Genomic DNA, 13,508 nt, shown 5'->3' with positions numbered 1-13,508 from the left:
TCCCCGGAGCCTTCTCTTCTCCAGGCTGAACCCCCCCAACTCTCTCAGCCTGTCCTCACAGCAGAGGGGCTCCAGTCCCTCATCATCTCGGTGGCTTCCGCTGGGGTCTCTCCAGCAGTTCCCTGTCCTTCTGGAACTGGGAAGCCCAGCACTGGAGATGTGGCCTCACCAGGGCCAAGCAGAGGGGGAGGATGACTCCAGGAGCCCACAGGCCTTCTTGGCCAACATTGCTGGCTCATGGGCAACCTGTTGTCCACCAGGAGTCCTATGTCCCTCTGTATAGATCTGTACACAAATACATGGCAGCCCAGAAAGCCAACCCCATCCTGGGCTGCATCAAGAGAAGCGTGGCCAGCAGGTCGCAGGAGGTGATTCTACCCCTCTACTCTGCACTTGTGAGACCCCACCTGGAATATTGTGTCCAGCTTTGGAGTCCTCAACACAGGAAGGACATGGACCTGTTGGAATGGGTCCAGCGGAGGGCCACGAAGCTGATCAGAGGGATGGAGCACCTCCCCTGTGAAGACAGGCTGAGAGAGCTGGGGTTGTTCAGCCTGGAGAAGAGAAGGCTCCGGGGAGACCTCATAGCAGCCTTCCAATATCTGAGCCTACAGGAGAGCCGGAGAGGGACTCTTTGTCAGGAAGTGTGGTGACAGGACAAGGGGTAATGGTTTTGAATTGGAAGAGGGGAGATTTAGATTAGATATTAGGAGGAAATTCTTTACTGTGAGGGTGGTGAGACCCTGGCCCAGGTTGCCCAGAGAAGCTGTGGCTGCCCCATCCCTGGAGGGGTTCAAGGCCAGGTTGGAGGGGGCTTGGAGCAACCTGGTCTGGTGGGAGGTGTCCCTGCCCAGGGCAGGGGGTGGAACTGGGTGATCTTCAAGGTCCCTTCCAACTCTAACCATTCTATGATTCTAGGATTCTATACACACCCCTATAGATAACTCCAGCCACCCTCAGGCCATCACAGCGCCCAGGGCCTGGCTGCGTGTTCGCGCTCCGCGCATGCGCACACCCCCCCGCCCCCCCCCCCGCTCCGCTCCTGCCTTCTCCTCCGCGCCGACAGGGGGCGCTGCGGGGCGGGCACGGGGGCGCGCGGGGAGGGGGCGGGGCGGGCGCGCGGCCCTGCCCCCGGCGGCCATGGCCCTTCCCGGCATTCCCTATGAGCGGCGGCTGCTCATCATGGCGGACCCGAGAGACAAGGCGCTGCAGGATTACCGCAAGAAGCTGCTGGAGCATAAGGAGATCGACGGACGCCTCAAGGAGTGTGAGCGCCGCCCCCGGGGGAAACGCCACCGCGGGCATCGGCGTCGCTAAGCGCCTGTCGGAGCCCTGAGGGAGCCCGGCCGCTGTCGCCGCCGGCCGCGCTTCGTCATGGGCCTGGCCGGGCCCGGCGGGCGGCTGAGGGGAGGGTGGGGGCCGGGGGCCGAGCCCCGCTGTGGCCGTTCGGCTTTCCCCGTGGGAGGCCCCCGCGCTGCAAAGGACCCGGGTCCTGAGTTCTTGTTGTATTGAATGCTAAAAAAAAGGCAGCGGGGTGAGGGGGGGGATTCTGCCCCTCTGCTCTGGGGAGCCCCCCTGCAGTGCTGCCTCCAGCTCTGGGGCCACCAACAGCAGAAGGACATGGAGCTGTTGGAGCGGGGCCAGAGGAGGCCACGGAGATGGTGGGAGGGCTGGAGCCCCTCTGCTGTGAGGACAGGCTGAGAGAGTTGGGGGGGTTCAGCCTGGAGAAGAGAAGACTCCGGGGAGACCTTAGAGCCCCTTCCAGTCCCTAAAGGGGCTCTAGGAAAGCTGGGGAGGGACTCTTGATCAGGGAAGGGAGCCATAGGACGAGGGGGAACAGTTTTGAACTGAAAGAGGGGAGATTGAGATGAGATGTGGGGAAGAACTTCTTTGCTGTGAGGGTGGTGAGAGCCTGGCCCAGGTTGCCCAGAGAAGCTGTGGCTGCCCCATCCCTGGAGGGGTTCAAGGCCGGGTTGGATGGGGCTTGGAGCAACCTGGTCTGGTGGGAGGTGTCCCTGCCCAGGGCAGGGGGTTGGAACTGGATGATCTTTAAGGTCCCTTCCAACCCAAACCATTCTATGATTCTATGAAAATTCTTTGTTTCTTTCCTTTTTCTAGTAAGGGAACAGCTGAAGGAGCTCACCAAGCAATATGAAAAATCAGAAAATGATCTGAAGGCCCTGCAGAGTGTCGGGCAGGTACGTAAGAGAAACGAGACCGTAGCAGCCTGTGGCCGTGGCTGCCAGTGAACTTGCCTGGAAGTAGCATTTAAGTCCGTTTTTGGTGCCGAGAAAGATTGGGAATGGTGCAGCCAGCAGAAACAGAAGCATTAGGAACAGACACACCAAGCACATGGATTAGAGAGGTTTTGGTGTTTGTCCTGTCAAACAGAAATGTTGGTGTTACAGAAATGAAAATGCTGGCAAACAGCGTGAAGCAGGAGAAAGACCGTCAAAGCTGACGGTCATCTTCCCTGTCCTGAAACATGTCAAATGTTGTTTTGCAATGGTGTTTTTTCTGTAGGCTAATACTGCACTTATTCTTTTGCAGATTGTTGGCGAGGTTCTTAAACAGCTGACAGAAGAGAAATGTAAGTGCGCTGGAATGTCACATTCTTTGAAATCTTGAAAATTAGCTTTTGCAGTTAAAATCTTATTTTGAGGAAGTAAAGAACTAGAGTATCGGTGATCTGAGCACCGACAGAAAAATCTAATATAGTGGATAGTTCAGAAGCATCATTCAGAGCAGTGAATCAAGTAAATTTGATTTTTTTTTTTTTCTTTCATCTTCTCTCTCCAGTCATTGTGAAGGCTACAAATGGACCGAGATACGTGGTCGGCTGCCGTCGTCAGGTAGCAGATCCATGTGAATATTCATTAAAAGTTTGCTTTGGTTTTGATTATTAGCGTTGCTTTCCACAAACTGGGTCCTTAGTGGGATTAAGTATTTTCTTCTTTAAGGTGTGTGTGGCTATTTTATACTGGTATCTGCTTCTCCTCTCCCTTCGTAGATGGTTGTAGGGTAACTTCCTCGTAAAGATAAAGCCATCCAGAACATTCCTGGTACTTTGCCTGTGGTTTAATCTTTTCATTGAGTTGAAGCTCTATCTTTCTGCCTGATTTTGAACTCTCTCAAAATTAATTACAATAATTAAACCCCATGGATCGGCTGTTCCTTACCAAAGCTGCCTATTAAGTAGGAACAACAATATTTACTGAATGTGTTCTGCGACTGCAGAGCCGTTGGGAGAGCAAATCTCTAGTTAGATTTTATTAAACTCATCCCTGACTCTGCGAAATGGAAGCAAAGAAGAATACGTATGAAATGTGGGACCGTGAGGTGTCTCTGAACAGAGAATATCAGAGAATAGAAATCAGGATATCAGAAATGTCCTGAGAAGGTAGCAGTGTTTTACTTAGTTATTTTAATGCACACCTAGGTGTAAGAGCTTTTAAGAGCCGTGACCTCTCAGCGTATCTTGAACTGATTCCTTTATGGTGGAGAAAGGTAACTGCAGTTGAGCTTTAACATGTCACGATCGTAGCATATTTTCCTGTTATGAAAATCGTGAAAAATAGGAATTCTTTCAGGAAAAAGAGCACAGGTGTAGTAGTGATGTTAGAGGTGGCTTTTCTGAAAAGAAACTGATGTTCTTTACGTCATTTTGAACTAATTCGATGTAAAGAATGGCAGTAAGCAGTGAGCAAAACTCACGCAGTGTGTATTTTCCTATGGTGGTGACTTTGTCAATGGATTGTGTGTTTTTCAGTAAAGATGGACCTTTTCTGCTCCTTCTAGAGGCAAACTGTTTGGGAAATGTGGGTGTCAGGAAGTGTGTTAGTTCATGTAGTGCATATATACAGATATCCTTGACTTTCCTCAGGCACACCGATGAGATGTTGTTTTGCTTGCATAAAACATCTACAAGAATCGCTAGTATTGAAATGCATTTTTAAATACATAATTTTTTAGGCTTCATCCCTTTTAAGATGTTATGGTGCAAACTCAGTATTTTCTTTCACCAGAATGAACAAAATATTTTTCTGGGCCGTAAGTATGCTTAATTCCACTTAAGTAGTCTTGAGGTCCTGTGTTGAAACAGAGGTAAATGCTCAGGATTAGATGGTGCTTGGATGAGCCTGGCATCACAGCACGAACTTTCCGGTTTATTCTTGAGTAAAAACACCTTTTGATCTTAAAAGGTTTGATACCAGAGACTAAAAAAACCGTAGCCGTGATTGTTTTCAAAATGTCAAAATATCAAGGCAAATAATTTCCCAAGGAGTGTTTTACAGACTGGAAGAACTTGATCAAAGTCCTTGTGGTATTTAAATTGAAAACAAAATTACTTCCCTATCTAGAGTGGATTTCCCAAGGAATTGAAGGTCAAGTGGTTTCTCTTTGTTTTCTTCCCACTGGAGAATAACTGAAATCTATTGGGCGACGTTGAATCTGATGGAGTTTCAAGCTTTGACGGATTTCTTAAAACTAGGCGGCTGGAAAGAGGTCTCGTTAGTGACCCCAGTAAGGGAGGAGTGACAGCTTGAGCCTGAACGCTGCTAGAGACTGACGGGCTCGCGTGGGTGAGGGACCTCATAAATCCCCCCGCGGAGGCGATGGGAAGCTTCAGGCAGCGCTTGCAAACAGTTGTCGAAATCCCTGTTGTTCAGATGCCGTGTCGGTAAAGCTCAGAAGAAATAGGTTTCATGTTCTTCAAATGTGGGTTGAGTACAGTAAAAAAGAGAAGAAATTAGAGTGTTGTTTGAGGTTGTGTCATGTGAGAGGTGAGACTGCTCTCTTAGACCAGGTTTCTTAAAAACAAAGAGAAATGCAAGTTAATAGTTGTAATCCCAGCAGAAATTAGCAGGGTGTAGTGGAATAGGACTGCTAATGTGTTTAAAAATCTCATAAAAATGGAGTAAGCGGATAAAAACTGCTGAGTCAGATCATTAGGGCATTTGAGGTGAATGATAGCAAAAGAATAACAACTGGAACGACTGATTTTGAAGACGAAAGGATGTAACAGGATATGGGAAAATGTGCAAATGATGGAAGGCTTGAAGACAACAGGTTGGGAACATCTCTTCACCCTTTCTGGCAGTCCAGAAAGGAGAAAGCCATTGAGTGGATGGGGGATCAAGTTCAGACTCTAACGGGCAGGCTGCTCTCTGTGTCCTTAATGGAGGATTGATTACTGGTTTGAAATGGCTGGCTCTGTCCTGTGTGGAGAGGGAGGGAGGGATTAGATCTCTCACTAAACCAGTCAGACTGACAGCATTAAAAAGAAAATAAATAATTACGATCTAGAAAATAGCATTTATTGTCAAAAGTGGCGGAGGTGAGTTAATGACTTGCTGTTCAAGATCTATTTCAACGTTAATAAAAATTCTTCCTGTGGTGTGGTTTAGCTTTGCTGGTCTCCAGTTGTGACAACCAGCAGGTTCACCGGTCTAGGCCAGCTCCGGGATCGCTTCTCCAAGGAAACAGTGGGCCAGTTTTGTCCCGGTTTTAAGCATTCCCAAAAATGGTGGTGATGGGGACATAGTGTTTACTGGACGAGCAGCTTGGCATGTGGCTCTAGCCTTGTTTACTTCTTGTGTGTGACTGAGTAAAGAGTGCAAGCTCCAGTAAACATCTTAGCTAAAACCAGACATTGTTTTAGAGCTTGGTTCTAATAAAAAAAATACCTTCTTTGTGTCCAGCTTGACAAAAGTAAGCTGAAGCCGGGGACAAGAGTTGCTCTGGATATGACCACTCTGACTATCATGAGGTAGGTTTCTGCTCTACACCTGCTCTTCTGCTCGTCATATAAAGGGGAAAAAAACAGCGATGCGAGTTGGTTACATAAAGGTTTGAATAATCTAATATTTTGTAAATGTTTTCTGCAAAGCAGTGCTTAAGTAAGGACAGTTAGTTTGTGGGAACACTTACGTGTCTATTATATATATATATATATATGGTTTAAAAAGAAATTAATTGTTCTTTAAAAACATAATTCAGTTAACAGGGTTTTCAGCAGGTTTTTTAAGCTTTTGCTTGTTTGGTTTGAAACTTGAAAAAGTTTGCTGGGTTTATTCTGTTCCTTCAATGAACATACTTACCTTTTATAAGGTGGGAGGAGAAGAAATAATTTTCATACTCTAAAATTTATTGCAATGGCTTTATAAATGTGTCTGCACAATGAAAAATGTCTACTCTTAACTCTTTCCAACCCCCCCCAGATATTTGCCAAGGGAAGTGGATCCCTTGGTTTATAATATGTCTCATGAAGATCCAGGAGATGTTTCATATTCTGAGATCGGAGGGTTGTCGGAACAAATCCGAGAGCTGCGTGAGGTATCCAGTATCTCAAAACCACTTATCAAGTAGTGGGTTATGTTCTGAGGGAAGTTTTTCAGTGCAAAAACGGTGTTTGTCCTAAACTATCACGGGGCAGGCTGTTAAAGGATCCTATGGGATTGGTGCTTTCCATGTTTTAATTAACTTAGACTATGTTTTGCTGTACTGGAAGATAACTTCTGAAGTGTTGTTTAGATGTTTCCCGGCTTTGTAATTGTCTCTGTGGTGACGATCAGTGTGACTGCAGGGTGCTGGTGCGCTCGTAGTGAAGAGCCCAATTCTCAAACTGAGTTATAACTTATCTCTATTGTCACAGAAGCTTAGATTGAGATAAAAATGAAGAAGGTCCTCTAAAGATGTCTGAAGGGTCCAAGACCCTTTAGGCTATAAAGTCAAGTGGGAGGGTATAGTTAGGATTGACAACCAACAAATCAAACTTGGAATTTTGCACAAAAACCCACTAGAATCGTTCTGGGTAGTTGTATCATAACAGTAGGAAAACATGGTTTGAGCAAAGAGCACCCAGCCATTGCAGAGCTGAAGCCTGAACAACAAAGACGGGATTGTGGATCGATCCATTGGATCCCTCTGAATTTTTCTTACTTATCTGTTTCTCTTACTAAATATGCCGCACAGATAAGTAAGAATACGGGTATCTGGAAAACAGGGTGGCAAGTGTTCCATTAGCTTTCTGGGATTCCTGATGTATTTTAAAACTCAAACAGCGCCACAGTTTGTTTATCTTGCCTTTTCACAGGTAATAGAATTGCCGCTTACAAACCCAGAATTATTCCAGCGTGTGGGAATTATACCTCCAAAAGGCTGCTTGCTCTACGGCCCCCCTGGTGAGTCTCAAGAAAGGGTAATGAATGTTTAGTTGTCACTGTCAAACTGTGGAAATAGCCTTGTTTGCTTCTTTTTTTTCCATTTTGTTTTTTTTTTTTAAGTTGCTAGTTAAAACAGCTTCAATCTCTTCTCTGTCCAGGTACAGGGAAAACACTTTTGGCCCGTGCCGTTGCCAGCCAGCTCGATTGCAACTTTCTAAAGGTAGTGTAATTTTACTCGTGCGCTCACGCACGTTCACACGTGTTTAATCTGTTTGCACTCCAGCCTCTTCGTTCACCTGTCTTTTGTCTTTCAAAAGGTGGTGTCGAGTTCGATAGTGGACAAGTACATCGGTGAAAGCGCTCGGCTGATCAGAGAGATGTTCAATTACGCCAGAGATCATCAGCCGTGTATCATTTTCATGGATGAGATAGATGCTATAGGTAAGGCTAATGGCCTGCAGGAAGGCTGGAGTCTCCTTTTAACACTGAAATTAGCTATAAAGCGACACTCTGTCTTCTCAAAAGAGAGAGTGTGTGCGTGTTTGTTCAGAAGAAGCATAAGGGGACAAGTGGTTCAGCTTCCTGGAGCTATTACAGCTGGCTTAGAACCGTGCCTGTTCGTATCTGGCTTGGGTATTTTTGGCTATATGAAAAAGCATTTTTAAAATGTGTGCTTTACCTCTTTAAATACCACCCCTCTTCCCCCCCCCAGTTTAAAAGGGATACCTAATTGTCTCCAGACTTAAATGGAGGCAAAAATACATAACTCAAAGAGTTTGTCGTGCTGCAGGTGGTCGCCGTTTTTCTGAAGGCACCTCAGCTGATAGAGAAATTCAGAGGACTCTGATGGAGGTGAGTGTCTAAACACTGACAACATACTGTACATTAAATAATTGTCCACATTAAATAGTAATCCAGGTGGGAATCGTTACACTACGATCCACTTGGTAGAACTTCCATGAGTTAATAAGCTAAAATCGAACTAGGTGCTGCTCTTACAAAAGGCAGCTGCACATCTGGATGACTTAGCCATGAATTCAGTGTGGAGAATAATCGAAAGAATATTTAAAATTGCTAAAATTATTCAGGGTATTTTCTCTTTTTACTGTGACGTGACTTTGCTGCTGGTTACTGCATCTTCTTCAAGGTTTGGAGACACCCCCCCTTTGCCTTAAGGGGGGAAAGTGGAGCTTGTCTCTTTTAGTCCCCAGGAGATTTACTCTAAAAAATTTTAGAACAGATTGATTTTTCAAAACTAGGAGAAGTACTGTAGTTGGACTCGATGATCTCAAAGGTCCCTTCCAACCAAGAAGATTCTGTGATTCTGTGAAGTAGTTGTATTTCTTTGTTTCTGTGCTAATTGCTCTGGTAAACTGGGTTGTGTGAAGAGAATTTCAAAACCACTGGTGACAAGCTGATGGGAAACTTCACCGGCCTGTGTTTGCAAACAGTTTGCCGGGTTCAAAAGACTGTGTCTGCCTTACATAAAGAATTAAATCGCTGTGATCAAAGAGCGAGTGCTTTGAATCTTCACAATGAAACGTCTTCGTGTGCCTGCATTAGTATTCTAGAGGCTGTTCTCCAAGTCGAATGTCAATGTCCTGGACTTGGTGCAACACAATCAAGATGTGTCAGCCAACCATTGGCTCCTCTAGTACTTGCACCGTTTTCATTGCCTTATTGTTTTAACCAAGTCTTTCAGGTTTGAGCTCTGCTTTGCTCAATATCTTTTTCTTTGGGCAAAGCATTTTGAGTCTCTTTATCTCTCCTTTATTGTTTGGGGGATACACAGGGAGCTGTGCCTTTCCATTAGAAAGCTTGGAGCATTTTATTTCTGATTCATCTGTATCGCTTTTATATCTTGGTGAAAAAATTTCTGCAGAAAATAAGTACAGTAGATCGTGCTAGCAGGGTTTTGGGTTATTTAAAAACAAACTTCTCTTTTCTATTAGTTATTGAATCAGATGGATGGATTCGATACTCTGCACAGAGTTAAAATGATCATGGCTACGAACAGACCAGACACGCTGGATCCTGCCCTTCTGCGGCCTGGAAGACTGGATAGAAAAATCCGTGAGTTCCTACTTCACAGTGGCTGGAAGGAGGATATTATCCATCTGAATTGGAGTTTTCTGTTTTTAATAAAGCTGTAATTTCTTTCTAGATATTGATTTACCAAATGAACAAGCCAGATTAGACATTTTGAAGATTCACGCAGGTCCTATCACTAAACATGGTGAAATAGGTAAGTGGGAAGCTCCCTGTGTATCCTTCCTACTTCTGTTTTGTAAAAATGTGAAGAAGGTGAGTTGTTTCGATGACTCTGCTCTTCTAATTCCCTTACACTGGCCATACAACTTCCCCTCTCCTGGAATTCTACTTTTTTTTTTTTTTTTTTTTAATGCTACCTGGTTGAATTGTTGCTAAGTGTCCCTTTGCAAAGGAAAACTGAATATAAACCCTTGGAGCACAGTTGTAAACTGGAAAATCGACATGATTCTCATCAGGTAGTTTCCTGTTTCTAAAGGAATAGCTTAAAGCAAGTAGACAGCATTAGCCCCCTCTCCCTCCAAAGAAAGAAAAATTATTACTGCAGAAGTCAAACAATAAGGAACCTTTAAATATCATGGAGAAACTTACTTTGGAGTTCAGAGATGGTGTAATGAAAACTTGTTGTCTGAAAAAAAGCTTGACTTTGTTTACTGGTGTAGAGAGCTCTCTCCAGGGCGCAAGGGGGAGAAGTATCTGTCAGATGAAACGAGAAAGATTCATTTAATTACTCTGTTACTCTAAGCTGCCCAGAGTCTTAGTTTCAGAGTGATGCTTCAGAGCTTTCCTCAAGTAAAATATAATTGTGATTTGCCTTTAAAATGACGTTGGCTGCCTTTTATTTCAGTAAGGCTGGGCTTGTTCCCAGCCCATGTGGCCGCCCCCGCCTCCTCCGTGCTGACAGGAGCTATTCATGCGGCCGGGCAGAGGCCGGGGATGGTGGAACTGATCTCCTTCACCATCTGGCTGCATAAACAGCTGCAGCTCCATGGGGGGGGCTCAGGAGAGGGATGAAGGTTGCCTTTCTTAGTAGCAACGTTGGCTTAAACATGCACGCGACGAGAATCTGAGGTAGAGAAGCTTCAAAGCAAATCAGGAACCTGAGATAAAGTACTTGAGCCTTTTTCCCCGTATCTCCGGGCACTGGAGTGGAAGCAGAGCAGATAATTCCCTTACACCATTTAGCAAGGTGAGGTGTTAGATGGGTACTAGGTAAATTTCTGAACACGATGTGAGAAGATTCTGCTCCTCGGCTTTGAGATCTTCAAAGGAAGCCCAGAATTTACCGGCGAAGTGGGATGTAAATTGCATTAAAACCCTAATTTGCATTAAAACCCCTTCCAGCATGAGATTCTCCAGCTGGAGTCTACTAAAGACTCTTAACATAAAAACCTTGCAACATTCAACATCGATTAGTCCCTTGCTTATTTTTTATTTTATTTTTCTATTATGGGGAGACTAGTTTATAGCACATTGTGCCACGTGGACTTAAAGCTGAAGAATTTCTGACCTCTAGGGTTTTGGGGATTCTTAAGATAAAAACTTTCAGTTCAAATGTCTTGAATTTCAAAAGTTAACCTTCTATAATGAAAAGTTTTGCAGAAAGTTGATCTCTTTCTTTTTTTTTTAATAAGCAGCATTGCATAAATCCGAACTTGCTGGAGGCTCAACAGACAAGAGTCTCTTAGAAATTGATAACCATAACCAGTCTTTTTAGTAAATATATGCGCATAAAATATCAGGCTTAATATATCAAGATGTTAAATGCCTTTAGTAGATGCAGTTGTTATAAGCGGAAAGGGACTGAGTTATGATCACTTGGAGATAAGTTTTTCTGGTGTTTTTACATCATTTAAATGATTAGAACATTGCCTTGATGTAGCTCTTTTTGCCTTTCGTGTTGATGCTTGTAACCTCAAATTACTAACTTTGGGATTTAATTGTATAATGTGAGCTTTTGGCTGCCGTATGTTTCTTTTTTAATGAAAGGGGTAATACAGCTGATTTCAGCTAATTTGTCAGTCTAGTGGACAGCTATCTATTTGCACTGAAATCCAAGTAAAGCGTTTCTTTGTTAGCTGGATATGTGTTTCTTTGGCATCCGTAATGGGAAGTGGGAATTTATTTCTAATTGGCGTTCGTGTTTTATGACCAGATTATGAAGCAATTGTGAAGCTTTCGGATGGCTTTAATGGAGCAGACTTGAGAAATGTCTGTACCGAAGCAGGTATTTTCTGAACTCTTAATTTTGATGTGCTAAGTCTTGGTAAATGCTAAACATTTGAGCTGTTTTCTCCAATACTTCTGCGAACAGATTAAAATCGGGAGGTGAAAAATGTTTTGCTAACGCAGCACTTGTTCGGTGGTGCTCACTTTTTTTATATTCCTTTCTTAAGGGCTGGATTGCATTTACTTAATGGAGATGTTTGCACTTGGACAGTAAAAAAGATGCCAACACAGTTGCTTATTTCACAGCATGTCAGATGTGTGTGGACTGTTAAGCATAAGCAGCAGCACGTTGATATGCCCTGAAGCTGGATGGAACAACTTTAACAAAATCTTTTTTATTTCTTTCAAGTTTCCTTGTGACCTTTACGGTCAGGCAGGACTTGATTCTTTACATCCTCCCTCTAAGGTTACAGAGTCTGTTGTCAGGTCTGAGGATAAACCGGAGTTTGGCTGAGTATTGTGACATCTCTCATGCTATTTTAGAAAAATTGGATACATTCCACAAGCAGCCACAAACTGTCCTTTTTGCAGAGAATCCAAGTCTCTGAGTACCTTGGTGACTGGAGAATTAATACTATTTTATGCTTTTTTTCCATTATAAATTCATTGTACGCTTAGGGTTTTGCCTACATGGGAAGGCTGAGTAACACGGTAACCGCACATTTGTAGTTTAAAACGAGTTACGTATTTCTTAGTGAGTTAACACCCAACGTACTCTTGCTGTTAAATCACTCTTTGCAGGTATGTTTGCGATCCGCGCCGATCACGACTTCGTAGTTCAGGAAGACTTCATGAAAGCTGTTAGAAAAGTGGCCGATTCCAAGAAGCTGGAGTCCAAGCTCGACTACAAACCTGTGTAAATTTATTCCTATCATTTGTGATTGACTGCACCCGTCGTACTGGGTTAATGTATAGAAAGAGAGAAATAATGTACCTCTTGATTATTATCGTAAGGTGTTTGTGTAACACGTAGCTAGTAATTTGGTAATGCTAGTTGCAAGTTGGCTACAGAAACGTCTTTTCTGTACAATTCTGAAATACAATATTCATTACGGCCCAGGTTAAGTAAAATGTGTGGAGATGTGTTCTCTCAGCAGTTGCGGTGTGAATTGATAAGTGTGCCTGAATGGGTTAGACTTTAAGAAAGTCAGTTCGTTTCTTGACTTTTTTTTATATCACTAAATTTCCTTCCCCGCCCAAACAGTTTATGAATAAAACTTGTTTAAATCTGCTTACCTCTGTGTACCTTCTCTGTAACTCTTGAAGAGGGTTGAATTATGTGTCTCCAGAATTTGAAGAGCAGCTTTTCTCTGGCGTGGAGATTACACTGGAGTCCTGTTCCTTACGTACCGCCTGGCAGGAGCCGTACCCTCAGACGGAGGAGAGACGTGGTATTTACTCCTTCACCGCTCAAGTCCGGGACCAGGATTTAGAGCTGAGCTAACATTTACTTAGTAACAAGTCTTTTTAAATGGTTGCTGTCTTCCCTGTCCTGAATGCAAGTTTATAGAGTGAAGTGGAGAAATTGCTAGCAGTTTGACGTGTAAAAGTTGTGATTCCAGCTTTATAGGCCTTATTTTTGTTTTCTGATCAGTTCCTCCCCAAGGGGTGTGTGTGTCCAGATCCACCCACTGCACTGTGTGCTTCTGGCCACTTCTAGTTATCCTAATTGGATTACTCCGGGCATGGTCAGCTGAGAGACAAGTCCATTAGATTAACTCTAGATTCGCCAGGGAACTCACCACTTAACAGCATCTCCCTGACAGTCTTGACGGCTGTGGTTGTATTTCTTTCCCTATCACTGTGAAACGAAACAGGTAGCGTTAACGTGTAAGAGTTACAATGGGAAGGGCAACAATATTTTCATGATTATATGGCTAATGGCTGTTAGGGGTTACTGGCCAGGGTTGCCCAGAGAAGCAAGGAGGAGGTGTTCAAGGCAAGGCTAGATGGGGCTTTGGGCAACCTGGTCTGGTGGGAGGTGTCCTTGCCCATGGCAGGGGGGCTGGAAGTGGATGATCTTTTAAGGTCCTTTCCAACCCAGACCATTCTATGACTTTGCAT

The 13,508-nt window shown here is 44.1% G+C and overlaps 1 protein-coding gene across 1 annotated transcript; it reads left to right on the top strand.

Moving 5' to 3' along the window:
* The first annotated feature begins 1,099 nt into the window (after nt 1-1,099).
* On the top strand, nt 1,100-12,678 carry PSMC6 (proteasome 26S subunit, ATPase 6). The gene is made up of 14 exons (XM_074149703.1): nt 1,100-1,267; nt 2,119-2,198; nt 2,551-2,590; nt 2,800-2,852; nt 5,703-5,770; nt 6,222-6,336; nt 7,097-7,184; nt 7,325-7,386; nt 7,484-7,607; nt 7,957-8,018; nt 9,119-9,239; nt 9,331-9,411; nt 11,371-11,442; nt 12,186-12,678. The coding sequence occupies exons 1-14, from the start codon at nt 1,141-1,143 to the stop codon at nt 12,302-12,304; spliced, it is 1,212 nt and encodes a 403-aa protein (XP_074005804.1). The 5' UTR covers nt 1,100-1,140; the 3' UTR covers nt 12,305-12,678.
* The last annotated feature ends 830 nt before the right edge of the window (nt 12,679-13,508 follow it).

Source organism: Numenius arquata, chromosome 6 (genome assembly GCF_964106895.1).
Source record: "Numenius arquata chromosome 6, bNumArq3.hap1.1, whole genome shotgun sequence".
Classification (NCBI taxonomy): Eukaryota; Metazoa; Chordata; class Aves; order Charadriiformes; family Scolopacidae; genus Numenius; species Numenius arquata.
This window is presented reverse-complemented; position numbering and strand designations above follow the sequence as displayed.